Source organism: Poromitra crassiceps, assembly GCF_964638095.1.
Source record: "Poromitra crassiceps genome assembly, chromosome: 30".
Taxonomy (NCBI): domain Eukaryota; kingdom Metazoa; phylum Chordata; class Actinopteri; order Beryciformes; family Melamphaidae; genus Poromitra; species Poromitra crassiceps.
Window position 1 is genome coordinate 9,036,214 of NC_139652.1, and position 26,049 is coordinate 9,062,262.

Below are 26,049 nucleotides of genomic sequence, written 5' to 3' on the forward strand. Positions count from 1 at the left end.
GATCATGGTTATACTACAGAATAAGATCAAGGTTATACCACAGAAGAAGATCATGGTTATACCACAGAAGAAGATCAAGGTTATACCACAGAAGAAGATCAAGGGTATACCACAGAAGAAGATCATGGTTATACCACAGAAGAAGATCAAGGTTATACCACAGAAGAAGATCAAGGTTATACTACAGAAGAAGATCAAGGTTATACCACAGAAGAAGATCAAGGTTATACCACAGAAGAAGATCACGGTTATACTACAGAAGAAGATCATGGTTATACCACAGAAGAAGATCAAGGTTATACCACAGAAGAAGATCATGGTTATACCACAGAAGAAAATCAAGGTTATACCACAGAAGAAGATCAAGGTTATACCACAGAAGAAGATCAAGGTTATACCACAGAAGAAGATCATGGTTATACCACAGAAGAAGATCAAGGTTATACCACAGAAGAAGATCAAGGTTATACCACAGAAGAAGATCAAGGTTATACCACAGAAGAAGATCAAGGTTATACTAAGCAGCGAATTGTAGAAAAGCAAAGGAGTTGTTGAACAGTAGAATGCATTCCAGACTGAAAAAGGGTAATAACTTAAGAAATCGTCTGTGTTTTAATGCCCCGCAGCTGGATGTGGTGCTGGAGACCAACCTGGCTACCGTCCGCGCCCTGGAGGGCGTGCAGCGGAAGATGTCGCGCATGCCGGCCGAGGAGCAGGCCAAGTTCCGCTTGGACAACACGCTGGGCGGCTCCTCGGAGGTGGTGCACCGCAAAGCCATCCAGAGGATATACGGAGACAAGGCACTCGACATCATCGACGGCCTGAAGAAGAATCCTGTCATTTCTGTCCCCATTGTGTTGAAGAGGTAGGTGTGCTGCCAAAACCAAGTCCAATACTGTTTTAATGGATCTGTTATACCCAATTGTTGGTCATCAACTCAATTCCTTTTTAAGGAGCGTGGTGCAGGTTAAAACATTTTATGAATTTACATTTTGGGCTCATGATTAGTGCAAAAATACCACCAAAAATTAAAAAAATTCAGACTCCCAGGGCAGAAATATGGAGAAAGGCGTGGCATTCTAAATGGGTGTCCTCCTCTTGTGACATCACTTGTTGCTGGATGTTCTGCTGCGGCTGACGTCACAGGAGCCATTCCATTTCAGGAACAGTGCCCCCTGCAGTTGACAAAAACAAGTCTAGATGCAGCTATAGAGTCCAAAGGCACGCTCACTTTAGGTTTAGGCATACACACCAGAGGAATTCGTCCCGCCATCCTTTTCTTCGTCTACATTTAGTAAAAATACAAAAATAGTTGTGCTTGGTCAAACCAAGCGGTTCAGCTATATTTGGAATCACGAGAGACCAGAGGACATTTCACCCAAACCAAAACTTTAAAAAGAAAGTGGGTCCCATTGCTATATAATATACCCCTCTCACATATTAGTGCAATGTGGTCTTCCAACCTGGCTGCACCATCACTCAACCCACATGAGAGATGTGTCTGTTGTGCTTTAGTTTAATTTCAATCAAAACCACCACTTCTCTTCTCGTCAGGTTAAAGATCAAGGAGGACGAGTGGCGGGAAGCCCAGCGAGGCTTCAACAAGATCTGGAGGGAGCAGAACGAGAAGTATTACCTCAAGTCTCTCGACCATCAAGGCGTCAACTTCAAACAGAACGACACCAAAGTGCTACGATCTAAGACCCTGCTGAATGAAATCGAGAGCATCTACGACGAAGTAGGTTCTCCTTCTGTTCTTCTCAGTGGGGTTGCCTGGTTTTGATGTGATGTTTCTTTTGTTGAATTCGAATGTTTCTGCGCCGTGACTAAATCAAACAATAATTTACAATGCTACACTATACAATACCTGAAGTGTTTTGCTATTGTATGCATTCAAGTGTTAAGAAATGATTTAGGAAACTGTAAACAAATAGTTAGAATAGTTGGGAATAAAGCCCCAGGTCAAGGCAGGCGTCGCACAAAAGCGGGAAAGTGAGTGCACACTAAAAATGCTTCAACTTTGTATTTTCTCATTTTCCTAAATCTATTTGTGTCTCACATTATAGTCGTGTATAATGCACACACGCTATTCTTGAAGAGTTGACCTGTGTTGTTGTTGTCGTTGCTGTGCAGCGCCAGGAGCAGGCGTCGGAAGAGAACGCCCCGCCCCCCGCGGGGCCCCACCTCTCGCTGACCTACGAGGACAGCCAGATCCTGGAGGACGCGGCGGCGCTCATCATCCACCACGTCAAGCGGCAGAGCGGCATCCAGAAGGAGGACAAGTACAAGATCAAGCAGATCATCTACCACTTCGTCCCCGACATGCTGTTCGCCCAGCGCGGTGAGTCGCCTCGAGTTGATCTGTGTAGCCCTAATTCACAAGCATGTCTCAGAGGGCTTTACATAGAATGTGTCTAGCTAGGTCTAGCTAAGCTCTATCAATAAACAGGATTGAACAATCTTATATTAGAGAGAGAGGGGAGAAAAGAGAGAACGGAACAAATAATAAGGATCATTCTCGATACCAATGTATATCACAATATGGTTCATGTCAGCAAAATCACATTTAATAATCAAGGAATCTAGCTAATCTACCGCCTAATCTGCCCCATCAGGTGAGCTCTCGGACTTCGAGGAGGAGGAGGAGGAGGAGGATGAGGAAGAGGAGATGGATCTCGAGGAAGGGGCCTCCAAAAAGCACAACGGCGTCCCCGGCGGCGGAAGCCCCTCCAAGTCCAAGCTGCTGTTCGGGGGTCAGAAGCCGCGCGGCTCCGAGGACGCCTACAACCTCTTCTACGTCAACAACAACTGGTACATCTTCCTGCGGCTGCACCAGACGCTGTGCGCGCGCCTGCTGCGGCTCTACGGGCAGGCGGAGCGGCAGATCCAGGAGGAGGTCCGGGAGCGCGACTGGGAGCGCGACGTCCTGGGACTCAAGAGGGACAAGAGCGACAACCCCGCCGTCCAGCTGAGACTCAAGGAGCCCAGTGAGTAACGCCAGTTAGGGCTGCAACTAATCCTAACCTTCATTATCAAGTAGTCTAATCAGTTGGTGTTTTGATCATTTAACTATCAAATCCAAATAAATGACTAATGCCGGCCCCAGGTTACCAGACGCCTCACCAGCAGAAAATCAAATCAAACCAAACCAACAAACATGATATGAAATGGAGAAAAGGAAGCAAATCTTTGTAAATTACAAGAATCATCTATCTATCTATCTATCTATCTATCTATCTATCTATCTATCTATCTATCTATCTATCTACCCAGTACCTATCTATAGATTTGGCAATGTGGGATCTCTCCCAGCACAACACCAATGTCTCAAAACACATCTTATAATTACTTCCATTTTAGCTGCCACCATCATTCATATTTTTACATGAATCCCTGCAGAAACTCGCCCCCCCCCCCCCAGCTCCAAGTTGTTAAGGCTCGTTAAGGCTGTCCATGCATTCTCCATGCATGAATGTGCGCATTACTTAAAAAATAAAAATATAATGATAACAGCGGCCCTCAGAGCAGATTCTGCATCTTGAGCAGAACCTCTGCAGTTCCGTTGCGACATAAAACGCGTCACAACGGAGGGTTTAGCCAGAGGAGGAAATGGGAGCTCTCCGTGTGGAAACAGCGAACAGCCAACTGTTTCTCTCATCCATGAATCCACTGTTCCATTTGATCCAAAGATCAACAAGAACCTTTCTCGTCTGCAGTGGACATCGAGGTAGAAGATTATTACTCGGCCTTCTTGGAGATGGTGCGGAATCTGCTAGATGGGAACATGGAGGCTTGCCAGTACGAGGATGCCCTGAGGGAAATGTTCACCATCCACGCCTACACCGCCTTCACCATGGACAAGCTCATCCAGAGCATCGTCCGGCAGGTAACCTTCCGTTTCTTCCCTCTGTCCTGATCTTGATCTCACGTGAAAGATTCCTTCTTGAGTTGTCTTGCTATGGTCTCGGGACGAGGTCATCGTGTGCTGTGTGACAACTTGAGTCTTTTGGAAGGTTTTTGGGGTATTTATATATTTATTATATTTATATATATAGTATTAGGTCTGTTCAGGTGAATTGACTGTTTAACTGCAGATCCATATGCAATGAAAATGCATTTGAAAAGTAAACCATATACTGTATATAGCTACGGTCACAGAATAACCTTCATATTCGTTGTAGACGACACCGGCTGACCGATATCCAATAGTTGATATTAAACGAGTAACAAATTGCTATATCGCTCTGACCCTTGTATAGAATTCCCACATTGCCATCAAACAGTTCCCTTCAGTATTATCAATACTACTTTTACATATTAGGGTACCATGACATAAAGTTAGATTTCATGTGGCTCTTTAACTTGTTTTAATTATATATATTGGGTTGTTGAAGGAACAAAAATAAAAAATGATTGATGTTGTTTGAATGAATTATAACACCATAAACACCATCCGTCTGTCTGTCCACCCAGCTGCAGCACATGGTGAGCGATGAGATCTGCGTCCAGGTGACAGACCTGTACCTGGCGGAGAGCACTAACACCGCCACCGGGGGCGCCACCTCCACCCAGCCGTCCAGGAGCGCCGCGGAGGCCGCCTACCAGCGCAAAGCTGAGCAGCTCATGTCCGACGAGAACTGCTTCAAGGTAAAATATACAGGGGTCGAACGGTCACCGGGAAACCTGGAAAAGCCATGGAATTTGAGTATTGTATTGTGAACGCCTGGAAAACTTCAGAGAATGAATAATGGTACAAATGACACATTTTACACAAGGCTACAGCGTTAGTAGTGGTTGAATTTAGCCAAGGGCAGACCTGGAACACCTATTCAGCGGTGGGGGGTGGATAAGAAATTGAATCTTAACTAGGCAAGTTTTTTTTATGTAAATAAAACACCTGTCTGTGCCACCCTGGTGGTGGACCGCAGGTTTGCGGCCCTGTTGTTACCCCTGACTGGGACAACTTAAGGCGTTTACAGACTCGTCCGTCAGAGCCTCGCCCCGCCCTCCCCGTATGACTGCGGAGGATATGGATGTGGATGTGGATGTGGCCATTGCTTTGCTTTACTTTGCTTTATTGGCCTAAAGCACGAAGTTGAGCTGTAACGGAAAAGAAAATAGTGTCACATGATCCCCACTAATTGAGACCCTGTAGACTTTCCCTATTTGGCCAAATGAAAATCTGGCATCCAGTATTGACATTGGCAATTCTCTGTGCCCAGGAATTCTCAGTGAAATGCAGACTCTCCTCAGTAGCAGTGAGCAGAGATCTGTCCAGAGAAAAGCCACACTCACACTTTGATCTTTTCCTTTGTCTTCATCCCTTTGTTTGCCTTTGATGTCAAGCATCACAGGCGGGTGGGACGGTGAACGTGTTTTACCCACGTTATCGTACATGATGTTCAGGGTACCATCGTACATGATGTTCAGGGTACCATCGTACATGATGTTCAGGGTACCATCATACATGCTGTTCAGGGTAGGGATGGGCGCGAGTACTCGGGTACTCGAGCATCTCGTTCATAACGTCAGTATTCGAGTAACGTTTCTGCTGTTCGGGTACTCGCCCCACTCCGCACCCCTTTAAAAATGGTAGAAGATCTACGCACGCATCGTCATGTGGATCTGGCAGCAACCAGCAGCAACTGCACGGCCGGTCTCGCTGTGTTTCCCTCCCATTCAACGAACACGCCTGGGTTTCTTGTGACTAAACTCTATCAGGCGTCAAGTCAGCCAGAATGTACCAAGTACGTCATCCGCTTTGTTGCTTTCAAAATAAAACGCTTATTGTAACCTTATTTATTTTGAGTAATGCGTTACAGCCACAGTTACACGCCATATAACATCACGAGTATTTTGATACAAGGTTTGCTGCTTCATCCATTGAAATACCTTTTCTCCTCCAACGTGCATCAATAAGCTATTTACTTTTGTTTAAGTAACATTATTTTGAAAGTTTTAACCGGAAGTTTTCCAGCTCTTCCCGAAAATGGTGGCTGGAGATGTTCTCCCGAATGAGAAGCACGCTCCTTCATAGCGCACGCCCGATAAAACTCATTCAAAACGTTGCACTAGTTTACTGACTACACTGTCGTTTCCCATAACGTTAGTCACAAGAAATGTGGAGAAAGAATCACTTTTTGGGAGACAATCGCATCATGGTGATCACTATTCTGCAACAATGGACATGTATTGGAAATCAAATGCCTTCGCTTGTTTCACAACTTGTCTGCTCCAAAGCGCTAATCCAACCATCGGAGATACTGTCTAAAGGTAGGCTTTAGATGCTAGCTTAGCGTCACCTAATATCACAGTCAGTCCCTCTCCTGACAAAAATGCTCCAGGTAGCGCTTTTTCCATGCAAAAATGCAAACGTTATGTGTGAACAGCCCGATACACAGCAGATTACCCCTGCTCAGTCATTACCATAGTAATCACACAGCCCGCGCCCCTCGTGCGAGTACTCGAGCACTCGTTCATAATAGAAGGAGAGTACTCGACTATTTAAATTGCTTAAAATGCCCATCCCTAGTTCAGGGTACCGACGTTATCGTACATGATGTTCAGGGTACCATCGTACATGATGATCAGGGTACCAGAGTTCACATTTTTCACTTGCCCCTTTCTCCCGTTTGGAGCCGACAACATGTAGAGTTGCATTGAAGAGCAGCTTTGTCTGAAATCTCTTGGAATAGTAATGGCAATGGTCATGAAATTTGATGAGCAGAAATGTGTAGGAACTAGGGATGGGCATTTCTAGCAAAAAAACACTAGTCGAAATTCACTGGGCCAAAGTTGATTTTTCGTCGAAATTCACCCACCCAAAAAATAAATCAGAGTCCAATTTTACATGTTCTCCCCTGATTCTAAGTATAGTTGAATCGCTTGGTTTGGCCAAGTAAAACCTTTTTTATAAGCATTTTACGCAAGGTCTATGGAAAAATGAATGGCGGATGAAATCCCATGTACAGGGAGAGGGGGTGACTTTGGCACGCTAGTTATTGTCAATAGGTAGCCAGACCTACATTAGCAACGTTAGTTAGCATTAGCGCCAAGATGGCTCAGGGAACAGTAGACTTTTCTTCATGCAGTAACAAGCCTTGAAACCTTTTCCTTGTGGCTGAGTGTTGCTGTTATAGACCGTTTAAGACCATTTCTACTACATTTCTAGCATTTGTAGAGCTACTGGGTGCTGCACTGCTGTCAGCTGAGCCTAGAGCCGTTCTGCTCCAGTGTGCACTGCGCAGCTCTGGTGCACAGCTCCTAGGGCAATGGAGTCATTCTTAAAGAGACAGGCGCGGATCAAAAATAATAATAATAAAAAAAAAAAGATTTTCGACTTTCAATAATAAAAGTCGATCTTGATAATAAAAAGGAATATTCGAAATTCGTTGCCTGCCTATCCCTAGTAGGAACCCTGTACGTTGAGAAGATCCCCAACTTAATGGTCATAATAGTGTGAAAGGCAACAGGGAGCCTTTTTTATTTATTTCTGACTTCGTTCTGTCTCAAATACTTTAGTGATTTCGCCCCTTGCACCCCCCTCTGTCGCTACGTCTGTCTTCTTCTCAGCTGATGTTCCTGAGGAACAGAGACCAGGTCCAGCTCACAGTGGAGCTGCTCGACACGGAGGAGGAGAACTCGGACGAGCCCATGGAAGCAGAGGTGAGCTGCCAAACCCACGTCAACGTCCATCCATCGCACTTCACAACACGCTCCACTGGCTCCAGGTCTCCAGGTTTGACCAGTGAGAGACGACTCGGAGAAAAACGTCTTCATCAACTAGCCACAGTGACAGATGTTTTCCAAAAATGCCACCATTTTTACCAGCCTACTGTGATCTTTAGAATTAAAGAGTACTTCTATGATGGCTGGTAACTTGTCAAAGTGGCTAATAAAATGCTGAAAGTTCCCAGTGACAGCCAAAGTGGCTACTCTTACTTTCCCACCCTATGGTAGAAGTCAGGGATCGGGGTAAATGTTGGATGTAGGGCTGCACATTATGCCAAAAATAAAAAATAAAATCATATTCCAATAATACGATTATATTGACAGATATTGTGATTGCAATATGACTGAGTCACGATTATAGTGGGAATGCTAATTTATATATATATATATATATACAGTATATATATATATATATATTGCTTTTATGTAAAGTAGACGTTTATGTTTTCTTGTGTTCAGACATAGGTTTATAGATGTTTTTTATTTACCTTGACAGTTTCGACTTGACAGTTTATGTAAAGTAAACGGTAATGTCTAAGAATGCAAAGAAATGTAACTGGCTCATAAAACTCGCATTCCAGGATAACGTTAACGCAAGGGGTCGCCCCTCGGAGATTCCAGGCGGGCGGGCAGCGCTCATGCATCGGATTGTCCGCTCCGCTGCACACAGAAGCAGCTGGCTGCCTGGTACTCTGCGGATCCCACTCGCGTAGCACCACAACACGTTGAATCCCACTCGATTTGGGGGTGGAACACGCCAGGATTGGCCAAAGCCAAATCCAGTCCCCAAAATTGTCAAATCAAATCATCGACATGCTACTATGCCCCGCGTTTCAACCGGTCATCTCAGACGAGTTTTGTTTTTCAGTCTAAAACGTGACTCCGACCCACGCGCCACTTGGGCTCCGTTGGGTTCATCTCATCTTTAAGAATATCCACACTTTAAAGTGTTTTAACGTACTCCTCTCCGTCATGCTCTGTCTCTCTGTGTGTGTATCTCTGAGGGAGCAGCAGAGTGAAGTGCAGCGCTGATCCCTTTTGCGCTCTGCCTCCTCCTATACGCACAGATCAGCAGTGGCCACCGGCCAGTCTGCTCTGCTCTGCTCTTCTCTAGATGATGGAAGGGGAAAATATATCACTATTGCTGCAGACATTAGTCTATGACATAATACATATAGACTGTCAAATTCAAGTGGATTTGGTAGTGTGGGAAGCACTGCAGTGCCAGACACTGTCTAAAATAATGGTCGCAGGTTGAAACCCTGAATGGAGCGCTGGACTGAAAGGCACGTGCCAGCTGCCTTATTTCACGTCTTTAAAAAAACACACAAAAAAAACGGTTATCAATCGAAAGTCAAATTAACCGAAAGCTGACATCCCTAGTAGGGCTGTGGCGATTCACTTATCTCCCAATTCGATACTATCACGATTCTTGGGTGCCGATTCGATTTATATTGCGATTCTTAAGTATTGCGATTCTACGATTATTGCGATTCGATATTACGATTTATTGCGATTTTTGTTTATTTTTTTCTTTTCTTTTTTCAGTTTGTTTGCTTTTTTACACTAGATTAGAACATGGGAAAAGTTGAATCATACACTAGAGACTGTATATTATATATCATGAGTAGGGCTGGGCGATATAGTTAAAAACAGGGGCGGACTGGGATCATAATTCAGGCCGGGCATTAGATACCAAGCAGGCCAGGCCGATATGGGCCAACGCGCGTGAAATTTGGGCCGTTTGAAGCCAGATTTGGGCCGTTTGAAGTCCAATTTTACAATGAGATGCACCCACTTTAACCCTGAAGTGTAATTATTACTTCAGACTAACTAATAAAGTAATAAAACCACTAGTAAACCAGTAGGCGGCGCCTAGCCTGCTGTTCAGTGAGTGGCCTGACTGCAAGCACCAAAAAAAATATATATATATATATATATTTTTTTTAATTTGCGATTATCGATTCTGGAATAAAAGATCGATCCAAAAAATCGTGACATTAAAAATCGCGATACTTAGGTGAATCGATTTTTCCCCCCACCCCTAATCCCTAGTGGAGAATGTGATTTGTAGGCCAGTGCATCTCTGTAGCACCACACAACATTGAATGGGATGTTGTGACACATTTGACCTTGATCATTCAAATTGCAGCTGCTCCTGCGATTTGGATGTTGCACTTGGCCATGTTGCAATTTTGATATTGATTGGATTAATTGTGCAGCCCTAGTTTCATGTCTTATAGAGAGGCAAAGTGACCGCCTACTTCCGGCCTCAGCACTGTACCAGAGATTTTCATCCGCCATTTATTTTTCCCATAGACGTTTTTGTAAAATGCTTTTATAAATAGTTTCACTTTTTCAAACCAAACGGTTCAGCTATATGTAGAATCCGGAGACCATATAACATTTCACTGAGACCAAAACTTAAAAAAACTACATCGAAAACATATTTTCTTTCAATCTGCAATTTTGTTACGTTTTGGTCCGAGTGAAATGTTACTGGGTCTCTCCTGTTTCTAAATATATCTGAACCGTTTGGTTTGAACAAGTAAACCTATTTTTATATTTACTATTACTATTTATACATTTTACGAAATGTCTATTGGAAAATAAATGGCGGATGAAAATCTCTGGTACAGTGCTGAAGCAGGAAGTAGGCGGCCACTATGCCTCTTATTATTTGGATGCTTACATCATAATCACACATGTGATTTTATTCGTTTTTTTTGTCAGGATTGCCATTTTTTGGACATACAGTTCAAATCCTAATTGGAGATGTATCTTTACTGTTCATTTGTCGTCATCACATCCTAACTGTTGAGCAATCGCCCCATGTTTATATCAAGGAATTCATGAACGCACATTACTGTTTTTCTAGCAGGAGGGGGCCACAGATGTAGCGGGGAAATACTAATCACGATCCGTTTTGCCAACAACGTCTTGGTAATGTTAGTGCACCAAGTAGTGTGTCTATTCCTGGCCTGTGTCTTAAGAAGACTTGTTTTGTATTTTCAGCGTTGGTCCGATTATGTTGGACGCTACTTAAACTCAGATTCCACCTCTCCTGAGCTGCGGGAGCACCTCGCTCAGAAGCCAGTGTTTCTCCCCAGGTGAATTGTTGTTATTTTTCCTGACCTTGGAGTAGGGCAGCATGATCTTGCCAAAGAAATCATATTGCGATTCCCTTTTGTTGAATATTGCAAAAGACATGTGAATTTGTGACACAGTACATATGGACGCAGCTTTCATGTTTGTTTTCTCAACACATAGAAAAATTGGGGGGCGGCAGGGGGGGGTGGAAAATGCGATATTGAGGGTTAGGTCTTGCCTTTTTTTATGTAACGTGAGACTCTCTCCAACATATAAGTCGTGCACAGCACTAGAGTCCCTCGTTTAAAGGGGCTTTCCCTCTAAAAGTCAGATTTAAAAGTCGATTATGAATCCCTTGATTAAATTAGGCCTACTTGATCTGTTGTGAAAGGTTTTTGAACGGGTTCCATTTAGCCGCCTCTTCATCACACACGCATCCCCCCTCCTGGCTTTGTCACCAGGAACCTGAGGCGGATCCGGAAGCACCAGAAGAACCGGGAGCAGCTGGACAAGGAGGCGTGCGGCGAGGGCGGCAAGAAAAACCTGGAGAAGGAGAAGATGGAGTGCATGTTCAAGCTCAACTCCTACAAGATGGTCTACGTCTTCAAGTCGGAGGACTACATGTACCGACGCACTGCCCTGCTGCGAGCTCTCCAGGTATCTCAACCGCCTCTTCTTACCCGAATGTCAGCGACAACGACACTTTGTTAGTCCTCCCATCATTTACTCCTCTGGTATTCCAGCTACTAGCTGAACACCCGTCCCTGTGTGACTGGCCGGTTAGTCAGGCCTCACTCACACTCGCACTTTGCATTCTCCTTATAGGATAGGATATTATAGGTCCCCATGAGTCCGGAGTGGTGGCGAGTAAGTTGGTTAAACTTCAACTCTATCCACCTTATTTTTGGCGGCCATTTTTGCCTGATCTGCATGATGGGTGCTTCTTCCGGTGTGATCCTCCCAGCCTTGTTGCTGACAGCTTGACACCCGTCTGGGCGAACGGAGCAAATCACTAATCGGGTCCAGCTTGGCAAAAATCTCGTCGATAAATATCCCTTTAAGAGCGCAGTGCATTCATGGGTAATCGCCTGCTGTGGCTAATATTAACCATTTCGAGTAACACTGTTTCCATACGGATCACCAGCGTTAGTTTGTTGTTTATAACGTGGCTATGTTCATAACGTTTTCTATCTCGGATGCGTTATTTCGAATCGCACATGGGTTACGCCTGGCGCAACCTATGTGGGTTTCAGGAAGAAACAGCCTCGACTCCACTAACGTCATCTTAAGAGCACAATATTCCTGGAATGCAAGTTTAACTAAACAGTTACATGTCCTCTGCATTCTACTTAAAATGAAGATATTACGGCTTGTTTTATGTTGTATGTTACATACGTATTGGCCAAGATATGTTAGTTTATGGGGGAGTAATTTTGCCACTTTAGGAGGGGAGTGTGCACGGCCATTTTGCCTGCGGGGTTTTTGGCAAGTCAAAACGGAAATACTATTACGAAATGACGTAATGCGGAAGCGTCCATGTGTGGGCAAAGAATAAGGTGAATAGGATAGGATATTATAGGTCCTCATGAGTCCGGAGTGGTGGCGAGTAAGTTGGTTAAACTTAAACTCTATAAAGGCCCGTTAACCAGCTTACTGTAGCTCTCTTGGCATAGTGGTAAGCGCGAATCCCGCTCCACCCCTGGGCAAGCCCTTAACATTAACATTAACAGTGCTGTCAACATAACGCAGGTTACATGAGCATGCCACTGTCCTCTTTTCCGTTGGTCCCTCTATTCAAATTCACAGTGCACAACATATTTGTCTGTAAAACATTTAGCTTTCACACAGATTCTTAAAGAAATTAAATTCTACGTGGAGAATAAGCCTTTTGCAACTTGCATAACATGTCATAACTCAAAATACAGCTCTGCTTTTCTCTCAATTACAAACATGGCCAGCGGCATATGGTTACAACAGCAAAATACTTCTAAAACCCAATACAATTTTGGTTTGAAAAAAGAAATACTTAACTCAATACATCAAAATGTAAACAAAACCAATATAACAGTGGTTCAACAAGGCATACCATAATTAAATATTGGGTCTATAATTCAAAACTGCACTTCTTGCAATGGTATAATTAAGCAATAGCTCATGACAGGACGTGGTCTATACAACAGTTACAGACTATGGCAATATGAAAGGAATAAACAACTCCAATTTAAATGGCTGTTATTCATAATACTCTTCCGTGTAATAAAATAGTCCCTCCTGGGCCTCCGTCCTGCACAACAGACGCAGTTGCTGAACATCAGCTAGACAGGCTTGGTTGGTGACAAACGGCTAACGTTAGCTAGCTAACTTTGGCTAATGCTTGTGGCTTTTTTCTGGAGATGGCATGTCCGGTAGGCACTACTGAATCCACTCATCCATAGATGAGCCACGTTTCCATTTCGGTAGGCAGCTAGCGAACGCTGTTATCACCGTTAGCTAGCTCTGCCGGCTAGCTAGCTCTGCCGGCTAGTAGGGATGGGGCCGATCCGATCCAATATCGGTATTGGGTGCCGATTAGGGGTGTCACAATATATCGTCCCACGAAATTTCGCGATAGTAAAACGTCACGATATGTATCGTTGAGATGAAATCTCATATCGTGGGAAAAAAAAAAAAAAAAAAAAAAAAAAAAATTTTTTTTCAAAAATAGACAAAGAAACGTCTTTGTTTGTTGAAGTTCAATGTGTGGAAAGTAGTTCAGTTGAACAAGTCTCTGAAGAGACACATGAGAAGTTATACAGGAGAGAAACCATTCAATTGAGTTTCTGGCAAAACTGTTTACTTGACAGGAAAAACTGAAGATGCATAAAAAATAGACTAAGAAAAGTCTTGTTGTTTGAGTTTGAAGAAAAACTGAAGATGCATAATGAGAATTTATACTGCTGAGAAACCTTTTAGTTCAAAGTAAATCTAAGTGACGGTGTAACTCATTCTATTTCAAGATAAGCCTTATCTCCAATCTCATGTTTTTTCTAGTTGTTATTGTAATAACAATTTCCCACAACAGCATGTTTTGTATTTGTGCATTTCAAATAAAATACTACTTTTCCAGTCATATATTGTCATTATTCAAGTTTAAAAAAATATTGTTAAAATCGTATCGTATCGTATCGTTATCGTGAACCCAGTATCGTGATACGTATCGTATCGTGAACTGAGTGTATCGTGACACCCCTAGTGCCGATATGGCACTAATTCACGGATCGGATCGGATCGGAATTGGATTTTTTTTTTTTTTTTTTGCAATTCCAGCACACAGCTGGCCGTAATTTGTGTAATAATGTATAATAGTATCCTTCTTTGCCTTGTATATTTTCTTAATTTTGTCTGCTTTTTGCAAGGTATATTTAAAAAAAAAACTTTAATTGGCCAAATCTTTGCCTATACTGTATATTCAAGAAAAATATTGGTATCGGCATAATATCGGCATCGGCAGATATCCAAATTCAGGTATCGGAATCGGATCGGAAGTGAAAAAAGTGGATCGGTGCATCCCTACCGGCTAGCTAGCTCAGCTGTTGCATACTGATGACGTCACTAGCAGGGGACGACATTAAACACTACTGCAAGGCACTCTGGGTATTATGGTGACACGGGTTGGCTTAGGAGCTCCCGTTTGCGAGGCTAGCTAGCTGCCATTTGTCTTCTCAGAGGCGAAGTAGCTGTGGTATACGCTAAATATACCACAGCTGTGAACCAATCGGATTGCTTGATCCGAGAGAGCCGTTTTATCCAAAGCAATAAATTTTTTCTTTTGAATCATGAGTGACTTCACTGCCCCTAAGCCCCTAACCCGAGCTCTACAGGACTGCAATGACGATAACCACCATGTGTTGTCTCTCCCCTCCCCTCTCTCCTCTGCCCAGTCACATGAGCGGGTGAGCACGCGGCTGCACAATCGCTTCCAGGCCTGGGTGGATGTGTGGGCGAAGGAACACGTGACTCGCGACATGGCCGCCGACACCGGCAAGTGGCTGATGGGCGAGCGGCGTGAGGGCCTGTTACCCTGCACCACCAGCCGCCAGCCACAGGTCCTCAACTACGTGAACATCAACAAGTACCGCGTCAAATACGGCCCGCCCAGCAAGGCGCCGTAGCCCAGGGAGAGGAAACGAGAGGTGGACTTCTGGGGGTGGGGTGGGGTGGGGTGGGGGGTCGTAGGTCAAACAGGTCAGGTCTGGGGGCGGGAGGGGCGGGGGGGGATCTAGAGGTAGGGCCGAGGGTTTCTCAATATGTTTTTAAGGCCGACATGGGAGCACAACTAAGCTAGCTACTGTGTTGGTTGTACCCCGGGGCGGCAGGATTACTGATTTTACCAGCGTTTTTAGCTGGGCCCATCTTTTTCGCAGGGCCTCTGGTGCCAAAACTTAGGAATCGTCATAATGTCCCCCAGTCACACAGACCCGAGCCCAGTCACAGTCACAATGTCCCCAGTCACGAGACATGTGCGCCCAGTCACAAGACCTGAGCCCAGTCACAAGACCTGAGCCCAGTCACACACCTGAGCCCAGTCACAGACCTGAGCTCTTACCAGCACACTTGAGCCACATCACAAACCTCCCTCAGCCTTTTAAGAATAGGGCTTTAGAGACATGAACAATAGGCCCCCTCAGCCTGTGAGAGACAGAGTGGTGTTTGGTTGAGTTTCTTTACCGACAGGCTTTATCTGCAGAATTATGACCGATTATTACGTACGTGAATTTTTCTCCCGATAGTGTTCCACTGCAGTATCCATGGAAACAGTTTGGTGGACAAGTGCACTTATTTAAGAAGATGAAAATGTTTGTTTCAGGTGTCCCCACCATCGAAGCTCAACAAAGACTGGCGTTGGAGAGATCTGGTTCAGACATTCCTGCGTTAAAGTCGAATCACAATTACGTACCTATTCGCTAGAAGGAAAGAGGGGGTCACGTGCCCTTTTCCAACACAAACGGCAGCATTATTAGAAACTGTGCCTGAGCCCCCAAACAGTATTGTCGGGTTAAGAGTGGAAACGCACTGTGGCGTCTTTACGAATGAATTGAAAAAGATTTAGCCTCACAACACTGTTTGGTCTCGGGACTGTAAACTTGTATAGCTTGTGTGAATGTCAGATGCTGACATGTATTCCAGTGTATGTGTTGTGTATATATATTATATATAGTTCTATTAACACAAAAATCCTCGCCGCCCCGGTATTCAACCTCTTCTCTTTTTTTTTTAAAGTTGCTGGCAATGCCCTACTACGCCAAGACACCAGCTTGCACATACACACATACACACACACACACACATCTCATTCTGGGTGGTACTGTCCACACACCGCTCACGTTGTAAATACACTGTACATAGTCTCAGACTTTTTATGAACCGATCCGTGTTGTTGTGCTAGTAATACTTTCCAAGCTTACTGTGGACTTTAGTGATGAACGGCTAAAGTTAGTATGTATATGAAAAGACAAAAATGCAAGACCATTTATTACAGTTTTTACCAAAGGGAGTTGATTATGAAAATACCCCCCCCCCCCCTCTTGTGTGCCCTTTTTGTCTTTCTTTTTAATTTCTGTAGTAAAAACATGTTGAAAGTAGAAATGTATCCAGGTCTTTCAGTTTTTATATATGACAAATGACTAGATTCTTTTTTTTTTTTTTTTAAATTGTGACTATTTGGTCGGTACACGAGTCGATATGATCACTGCTCCTTTTTGACATACTCCAACCGACACCGTCCGCGGGATGGTGGGACTGGCGCTCACCACAGCACAGTCTCGCCTTGTGATGCACGCTCCTCCCCCCCTCCCCCGCCTGGATAGATTTCTGCTGACGAAAAAAAAAAAATCACCTGACGCCATATTTTTGATAATGGAAAAAGTCACATGAGCATGTATTTAGTCCCTTTATTAGACATTATTTAAAGTAATAATAAAAATGAAATTTGTAGCCTACATAACCCTTTTGTGTAGTTGTTTTGCTTCCCCCTTTTCATCTCTTGTTTCCCATTACTTTGCATCGACAGGAAATGAATGAAGGAATTTATTTTATGATTTAAAAACATGCAACACTGCATCGCCGTCAGGATTACAACACAACATCAGAAGGCTTATTTTACACTGTGGTCCTGTAGTAAAACACTAAACAACACAAGATACAAACAACAGGACAGCCAGCTAAAGACAATACAGTCGCATTGCTACCTCATGTGATTTAGGAATTATCCAGGGGAAATAAGTATTAGCTGGTCAGCTGCGACTGCGTTGATTTGGTTTGGAGCAGAGGTTTTCAAAGTGGGAGGCTGCAAGCAGTTTCAGGGGAGCCTCAGTGAATGGAAGTGAAAAAAAATATTAGTTATGAAAAAGGAAATGCCGAAATGTGTGTGATTTGGTTCAAGAGATAGTTTAGAGATACAGTAGTTTGGGTGAATTTGACAGTTTCCCCCACTTTCCCAGAATCAGAAACAAATATATGCCTTCAGACAGATCTTTTTATGTATTTGGTGTAATATGTCAAACAGCAATATCAGGCTATCTTGGCTCAATTGCTGAATGTTTATATGGGATCAAACAACATAATCATGATCCCGTAGGCATCTAGGAATTGAGCGAGGGTGGCATCTTTTTCCAAGCTTTGTCTGGGGGGAGGCCCACAGTCTCAGACTTTGAAAACCCCTGGTTTAGTCAACCCTAACTCCTGCCACCCATTTAGAGGGATTGGAGAAGTGTTCACACCTGTTAGTGAACTGTGAATCACACTCACGTTTCAGAGTAGTGATTGGAGAAGCGATCACACCTGTTAGTGAACTGTGAATCACAGCCACGTTTCAGAGTAGTGATTGGAGAAGCGTTCACACCTGTTAGTGAACTGTGAATCACAGTCACGTTGCAGACTAGATATTGGAGAAGCGATCACACCAGTTAGTGAACTGTGAACCACAGCCACGTTTCCGAGTAGTGATTAAAGAAGCGTTCACACCTGTTAGTGAACTGTGAATCACAGTCACGTTGCAGACTAGATATTGGAGAAGCGATCACACCAGTTAGTGAACTGTGAACCACAGCCACGTTTCCGAGTAGTGATTGGAGAAGCGATCACACCAGTTAGTGAACTGTGAATCACACTCACGTTTCAGAGTAGTGATTGGAGAAGCGATCACACCTGTTAGTGAACTGTGAATCACACTCACGTTTCAGAGTAGTGATTGGAGGCGTTTGCGCGGATGTACCTGAGAGGCGGCCCAGACGAGCTGTCAGTCATCATTACACCTGGAAGCCTGGGGGTGTGGCAGCTGATTGAGGCCAGGTGTGGTGGTCGGTGAGAGGACTGTTTGAAGATAGAAAGGTGAAAGGAACATTTTCCATATGGACTGCTGGAATACAAAGAATAAAGGACATGGTTTTCCACTAGTGCATGTCCAGCTGGGTGAACATTTTAGCCAGCTGGTGAAGGGGGGGGGGGGGGGGGTCACATGCCAATTTGCATATCAACTACAGTCTCCGCTCGCAGCGGAGGGGGGGGGGGGGGGCTGCTCTGTGTATGGGAAGCGCTGTGATGTGATTGGCCTGAAGGTTCAAACCCCGCCCAGCCGGGAAACTAGAGGCCATCTCACAAAGTGACACCTCTGAATTACACACAATAACACAGCACGGTTGTGGCACTTGGTTGCCATTCACTGTGGTTGGCTTGTCTATAGCACGGTGTGGCAATATAGGTTATTGTGACAGTAAGAAAGTAGCCAGCTGGAAATGTTTTAATGTCTGGCCATAACTGGCAGCTGGTGCTTATTATGGAAAATCCTGGCTTTTTAAGCATTTTCTAAAAATCTTGTTTTTTTAAACGCATTTACGTTCCAAAAGTCACAAAAGTTATTCATTTTTGTGAAGATTATCATGCTGAACCCAAATTCACGTTCCCATAAACTTTTGTTAACCACAGACCTTATTTTATGCATTTAAGTGAAATCCCCATTCGAAAACCCAATTCACGTTTTGCCCGACGAACCCGGAAGTATACTTCCGGATTCATTCCTGCGGTTCTCTATTGGTATGAAGTCTGTCGAACTACCTCTGTTTTTCCCCCACCTTTATTTATACAGGGGTGAGGCCCTTGAGAGCAAGCTCTCATTTTCAAGGGTGCCCTGTTACAATAAAACATTTACAAAAGTTACAAAATTACAAACAGACAAATATAGACAAACAAGATGATAAAAGCACATCAAGTTAAAACAACACTCCCCATGCAGGGTACCCTCAAGGAGCGCTCAACGACTAAAGAGACCAATCGTTCCAATTTGAGAGTGTCCTGGAGCCTATTCCATTCATCAGGGGCGTCAAATGAAAAAGCAGTTATGACCCGGGGTCATATGTTATGACCCCGGGGTCATATGTTTGTTTGTCAATGTGTTCATATCTATCCTTTCCTCCTCAGTATGGCGGTGTGTGCGTTCAGTGTGTTAATATAATGAGATGAGATGAGGTGCAGGTGGTGTTCGCCCTGATTGGCCTGGTCAGGTGATGGCGCTGCTGCTGGCTGATTGGCTGGTGGGACATGATTTAACACAGCTGATGCATCCTTCCGCAGTCTTTCCCAGTTCAGTCTTCACATGCAGGATAAACAGTGTGATCGCGAGCGTGTTCCATAACTTGTGTCATTGAAACTGAGAAGCGAGGACAGATGAAGGAACCTTGCCAGTTAGGGCTTTATAAATGAGTAAGAGACGGTGTTGCTCTCTTCGAACCATCAGGGAGGGCCAGCCCACCTGATAAAACGCGGAGCACTATGATGCACCGCGATTGACTACAATGGACTTTTCTAGTATAGAATGAAAAGCAAGACTTACTCTTGCCCCATGATGCTAGCACTCGTACTAGCATCACACTCACGTACTAGCGTCACACTTAGGTCCGTAAGGCAATAGGGGGGAACGGCTGTTCAAAACACTCTCCTACCCGTCTCCAACATCCGATTGCAGATCTGAAGATATGATAGTCCTACGGAAGCATGGCTGTCTGAGGGAACAAGATGTGCATGAAAACTCACCCTTCCACTAACTATTAGAACATATTAGCCACACTTACATTTTTTATGTTTTGTTTTGTTATGTTACAGTATGTTTGGTAGAGCTTTTCCCTAGCCCCACCCCTTTCCTGACCACACCCCCTCCCACCTCCCACATACACTCCCCCCCCGATACACCTGTCCATGCCCCCTACCGACCTCTCGAATCCAGACTCTCTACGACCTTCCTATCCCTAGCAACAGACTCTTTTCCCTAGCCCCGCCCCCTCCATTGAGCCGACCCGGATCAGATCCGCTCCAAAATGTAATGGGTTCTTCCTTGGCCCACGCTACACCCTTCCACCAAGTTTCATGAAAATCGGCCCAGTAGTTTTGCCGTAATCCTCCTGCTAACAGACAAACGGTCAGACAAACGGCACCGAAAACATCGCCTCCTTTGTGGAGACAATGCCAATTTTGAGAATGTTCCACTACTGGGATTTTCTGGGATTTTCAGTATGTTAAATTGGAAGGTTTCAAGAGCTGAATACAACACAAATAATTTCTGTTCCAATTTGTTTAAGGTTGGGTCATTTTTTCTCAGATTCCCTAGGCTGCTCCCCTCCCCTCCCTCTCTCCTCTTCTCTCCCCCTCCCCTCTCCAGGAACCATAACTTCATAGTCATGTCATTCACGAGTCTCGCATTGGAGGCAATTTGATTTCGGCAAGGCACAGCGCAAGTTGTAGCTCAAACATGCAGACGAGTGGACAGGTAGGCTAAGTCTCCATATCCGAAGGTTATGGGTAAGTTGACCGCCATTTATTGTCTGTTACCAATGACAGTCATTGTCTGTTACCATTCAAAGTAGGCTAGCTTAATAAGCACTTACTAGTTAGCTATAATAAGTATAGCTTAATAATAGCTTATTAAGATACTTGTACTATCTGTTATTCATTTTCTTTGTGCAAATAAACAATAAACAAACATAAATAAACAATAAACACTTACTCTGGAGATGATGTAGCCTACCACTTGTGCTCTTCTCCCTACTTATACTCCAACCACTTATAAAGCCTCAGCCAGGCGGTAATGCAACATAAAGGATGCCAACTGCCATAAAACACCACAGAAGGATTTATTACATCACTGATGACATCACAATTGCTCGAGTGACATCACTGATGACATCACAATTGCTCAAATGACATCACTGATGACATCACAATTGCTCAAGTGACATCACTGATGACATCACAATTGCTCGAGTGACATCACTGATGACATCACAATTGCTCAAGTGACATCACTGATGACATCACAATTGCTCAAGTGACATCACTGATGACATCACTGATACATGACAATCGTGACATCACAATCGTGGCACACACACCGCCCGCCCACTTATTGGACCATAACATCAGAACCATTGATGGCCACAACACATTCCATGTTATGGGCATTATAGCTGGAGTTACACCAGAGAGCCAAACCAGTACCTCTGATAGCTGTGACATAGCAGCAGTTGGACACATCAATATCCAAAATCAGAGACCCCCTGGCCTTTCATCCATGTCCTATGGGAGGATTGAGAATGCCACAGGTGTGTGATTCTCATGAACATGGTACAACTCATAGCAAAACTCAAAGATATCAAGTAGGATCTAATTTCACCATTCAAATTGAAATTATAATCCACTAGGCATCTTGCGCCCTACGCGAGTTCGCCTGCCTTGCAGCTCGCTGAGCTAGCCCTGCAGCTTGCATAAGCAGCTGCTTCACATTGGAGGCAATTTGATTTTGGCAAGGCACAGCGCAAGTTGTAGCTCAAACATGCAGACGAGTGGACAGGTAGGCTAAGTATTCTCCATATCCGAAGGTTATGGATAAGTTGACCGCCATTTATCGTCTGTTACCAATGACAGTCTTTGTGTGTTACCATTCAAAGTAGGCTAGCTTAATAAGCACTTACTAGTTAGTTAGCTAATAGCTTACTAATAGGTATAGCTTAATAATAGCTTATTAAGATACTTTCTAAGGTACTATCTGTTGTTATTCATTTTCTTTGTGCAAATAAACAATAAACAAACATAAATAAACAATTATAGCTGCTGCGCAGCAATGGGTCGTGGCCGGGCAAGTCTCAAGGCTTTGAGCTAGAGTCCCCAAGTCAAGGCTGAAGTCTTTTAGCTATACTCCAAGTCAAGTCTCACGTCTTTGGTCACAAGTCCAAGTCAAGTCTCAAGTCTCTTATGGATGAGCGTTCTATCATCTGCTTCTGCTGCATGCCATCCAGTCTGCTTAGAACATTGCATAGCTAAAACTAAGGGATTCAAAGCAGGTTCTGGTTTCTTTGCAGCATGTAGCTTTTTCATCATCTGATTCCGTTTTTTGTTGCGAGGCATCTCACAACAATACAAGTAGGAATCAGTATATTCACAAACAAAAGTAGTAGTTACTTGCCTCCTTGCTGTTGTAGAGTGGATGAGGTACTGGTGGAGTTGATGTTAGATGGAGAGGGAGGCTGAGCGATTAATAGCCACCTGGGGAGTTTGTATCTCTTCGGTCCTACGCTGCAGGTCTGTGAGGTCACACAACTGATATACCAGCAGGAGCTGCTTTTTCCTCTTATGGACAGACTGGATGCTTGCTGGTGGTGTTTTATGGGACTGGCTGCTTGCATGTAAAAAGACACACTCCTTCCACTTATATAGGGTGAGCCAGGAAGGATTTATGACATCACTGATGACATCACAATTGCTCGAGTGACATCACTGATGGCATCACAATTGCTCGAGATGATGTCATCAGTGGGACGGACAGACAAACAGACAAACAAACAGAGCCCTAGCTCCCTTAGATAGGTAAATGTGCTCATTTCTGATGTATTTCCAGACACTTTTAGAGACACTGTGAGGGAATAAATTCATTAGCGTAACACATTTTTTTATTAGTGCAAAACATATGAAGAATAGTTCCTCTTTCTGTGAAATGGCAAAAGCTGAAAGCGATGGTCCTGTATGCGTTTCATTCTCTAAATCCTCTTCTGTTGTGAGGAGGATTAAATAAGCATTTTTACACCTGTAAAAATGAGTGTCAAGTCAAGTCAAGTCAAATTTTATTTATATAGCACCTTTCATACACAAAGGCAATTCAAGGTGCTTTACAAAAAAAGAATCGAAAAAACAAGCAGCAAAGCAATGCACATATAAAAAACACATAAAAAACACAGCCGACAGTTTTAGTTAAAATATATACTCAAATTAACAAACATGAAACATTATTTCTGTTTTAAATAAGTTACAAGGCATTCTTCAGTATTATTATTACATGTACAGTCCATTTGTTGGAAATGTACAGGAAAAAAAATAAAATAAAAATTACAGGCCGAGAGAGGCAGTAGTTTAGTAGCAGTTAAAAGCAAGAGTAAACATAAAGGTCTTTAGCTTGGATTTAAAAATAGGCAGAGTAGGGGAAGATCTAATGTGTTCAGGGAGTTTGTTCCAGTTATGAGAGGCATAGTGGGAGAACGCGGCTTCACCATGTTTTGATTTGGTCCTCGGGACAATTAGTAGACCAGTGCCTGAAGATCTCAGGGATCTGGATGGTTCATAGTGTAGAAGCATTTCAGAGATGTAGTGTGGGCCTGACCCGTTGAGAGATTTGTAAACTATTAGCAGAATTTTAAAGTCTATTCTAAGATTTACTGGCAGCCAATGCAGGGATTTGAGAACTGGTGTAATGTGTTCAGCTTTCAGAAAGTGCTCTTAGTATTTGGTGTTTGCATCTTTCAAAATGAGCTATTCCCTTATAATCCTGCAGAGGGAGTCCTCTCACTGTCCAAAGCACAGATCACAGATCTCCTCACACGCTGCATACCCTCTATCTATCTATTTATCTATCTATCTATCTATCTATCTATCTATCTATCTATCTATCTATCTATCTATCTATCTATCTATCTATCTATCTACATGTATCTGGCGTACAGGGAACATTTGTGAGGATGTGAAAGCTGCAGAATGGCAAGAGAGACCTAAAAAATACTCAAATATACAGTAACTATAGAATAGTTGTAGTTACAGCAGCTTTGGCTCCATTATGAGTTAAAAATTAAAATGTCAAATGATTTTGATTCATTATTTTATTTAAAAAAGAACACTGAGTGGAAGCTTTGTGGTGAGACAGTTTTATTAACCAATAGGGAAACACGGGCAGTAGCTACAAGGAAATGCTCAAGAAAATTCACAAGTATGAGGGAAAGTTAGTGAGAGGGAGGAGAGGATCAAAGAGATGAGTGGAAACGAGAGGTGTGTGTCAGCACAGTTGTAGTAGTAAGTGAGTAGCATACTTACTCATCTGTTGTAGAATATTATAGGCCCCGACTAAAAACAGGCAGAAGATCGTCATCTGGTCCCCTGGGCGGTGTACACAAGAAAGCTGCCCACTGCTCCTGGGCTGCCGACAGTGCAAGATTAGGCTGATAGGGTGATGTCACTCAAGCAATTGTGATGTCATCAGTGAGTGATGTTCATCAGTAATGTCACTCAAGCAATTGTGATGTTATCAGTGATGTCACTCATCAGTGGGAAGCAGGGAAGCGATGCGGCATGTCGAGAGGCGGGATCTGAAAGTTTAGCTAGACAGGTGAGAGACCGCCCTGTTACCACACACACGATGAGGGTAGACAGGTGAGAGACCGCCCTGTTACCACACACACGATGGGGGTAGACAGGTGAGAGACCGCCCCGTTACCACACACACGATGAGGGTGGACAGGTGAGAGACCGCCCTGTTACCACACACACGATGAAGGTAGACAGGTGAGAGACCGCCCTGTTACCACACACACGATGGGGGTAGACAGGTGAGAGACCGCCCCGTTACCACACACACGATGAGGGTGGACAGGTGAGAGACCGCCCCGTTACCACACACACGATGAAGGTAGACAGGTGAGAGACCGCCCCGTTACCACACACACGATGAGGGTAGACAGGTGAGAGACCGCCCTGTTACCACACACACGATGAGGGTAGACAGGTGAGAGACCGCCCTGTTACCACACACACGATGAGGGTAGACAGGTGAGAGACCGCCCTGTTACCACACACACGATGAGGGTGGACAGGTGAGAGACCGCCCCGTTACCACACACACGATGAGGGTAGACAGGTGAGAGACCGCCCTGTTACCACACACACGATGAAGGTAGACAGGTGAGAGACCGCCCTGTTACCACACACACGATGAGGGTAGACAGGTGAGAGACCGCCCTGTTACCACACACACGATGAGGCACACTCACCCCCCCAAATCCAACCCAATTAGCTGAGGCCCTGACGATGGGCCAGACCAACACAGGCCAACAGAACCAGCGTGCCTCCCACCAGCAGAGGTAATGAGTGTCACTCAAAAGAAACAAGCTGGGGGCGGGGGGGGGGGCTGGGACCAAAGCCCTTCTGCGTGATGACTCCTTGGAGTGCACTCTCCCTAACTTTCAACACATTTCAGCTTCCTAACAGCGGTGCTTCTGCTCTGCACTTCTGACTCTGAGCAGCGCTCTTGTCACAGCCACAGAGCCGGTATTGTCCCTTCAGCTTGGACGCCTTGGCACCCACAATGCAAAGCACTTAACTCATTGAGGTTGTCCACGAAGAGTTCTGTGGTCTTCATTCTTGTATATATGAAGGCATGGAGCAAGCGTTTTTTTTTTTTTACAGTGCGTGGCTGTATTTCAAAATTCAACAACCACTTTAGATTTTTCACTAACTTCAGTTTAGAGCAGCAGTTAACTCTGATAGCTGTCACACCGCCTGCGAGAGGCAACGAGCTTTACCAGCATTTGGCTGCTGGCAGTTCTCCACCCTGTGCACCAGACATCTCAGAACATTTCTGAATCGACCCAGATGATCTAAAACGGTCTGTTGTTTGACAAGTCATGTCTTTTTGGAATGGCTGGTATGCGTTTTGGGTCAGGTCACAAGTGGGCTAAAAAGCACATTGAAAAAATCAGGAGCATAGTCTATCAAGTCCTCATTGGTTTTCTCTCATACAACTGCCACAGTGCCTCCAGTTGATGGGTGTTTTTCTTCTTCCCACTTCCAACTAACACAAATAGAAGCTTCCATAGGCAAAAAATAAATAAAAAATCACTGCAGGTTCGGTTCAAACCTGAACAATATTCAGTAGTTTAGGAAACA

The 26,049-nt window shown here is 44.1% G+C and overlaps 1 protein-coding gene across 3 annotated transcripts in view; it reads left to right on the top strand.

Annotated features, from left to right (window-relative positions):
* Positions 1-14,985, top strand: part of sin3aa (SIN3 transcription regulator family member Aa) — a 34,188-nt gene extending 19,203 nt beyond the window's left edge. Inside the window, exons 13-22 of one of the 3 annotated variants that reach the window (XM_083663092.1) lie at positions 627-865; positions 1,555-1,738; positions 2,134-2,341; positions 2,616-2,987; positions 3,717-3,886; positions 4,474-4,647; positions 7,573-7,665; positions 10,747-10,841; positions 11,283-11,478; positions 14,742-14,985. In XM_083663092.1, the coding sequence (XP_083519218.1) occupies positions 627-865; positions 1,555-1,738; positions 2,134-2,341; positions 2,616-2,987; positions 3,717-3,886; positions 4,474-4,647; positions 7,573-7,665; positions 10,747-10,841; positions 11,283-11,478; positions 14,742-14,972 (1,962 nt within the window). In that variant the 3' untranslated portion in view covers positions 14,973-14,985. Of the gene's footprint in view, positions 1-626; positions 866-1,554; positions 1,739-2,133; positions 2,342-2,615; positions 2,988-3,689; positions 3,887-4,473; positions 4,648-7,572; positions 7,666-10,746; positions 10,842-11,282; positions 11,479-14,741 lie in introns of all 3 variants that reach the window. The other 2 variants (XM_083663093.1, XM_083663094.1) reach the window with 2 other exon arrangements.
* Positions 14,986-26,049: the final 11,064 nt, after the last annotated feature.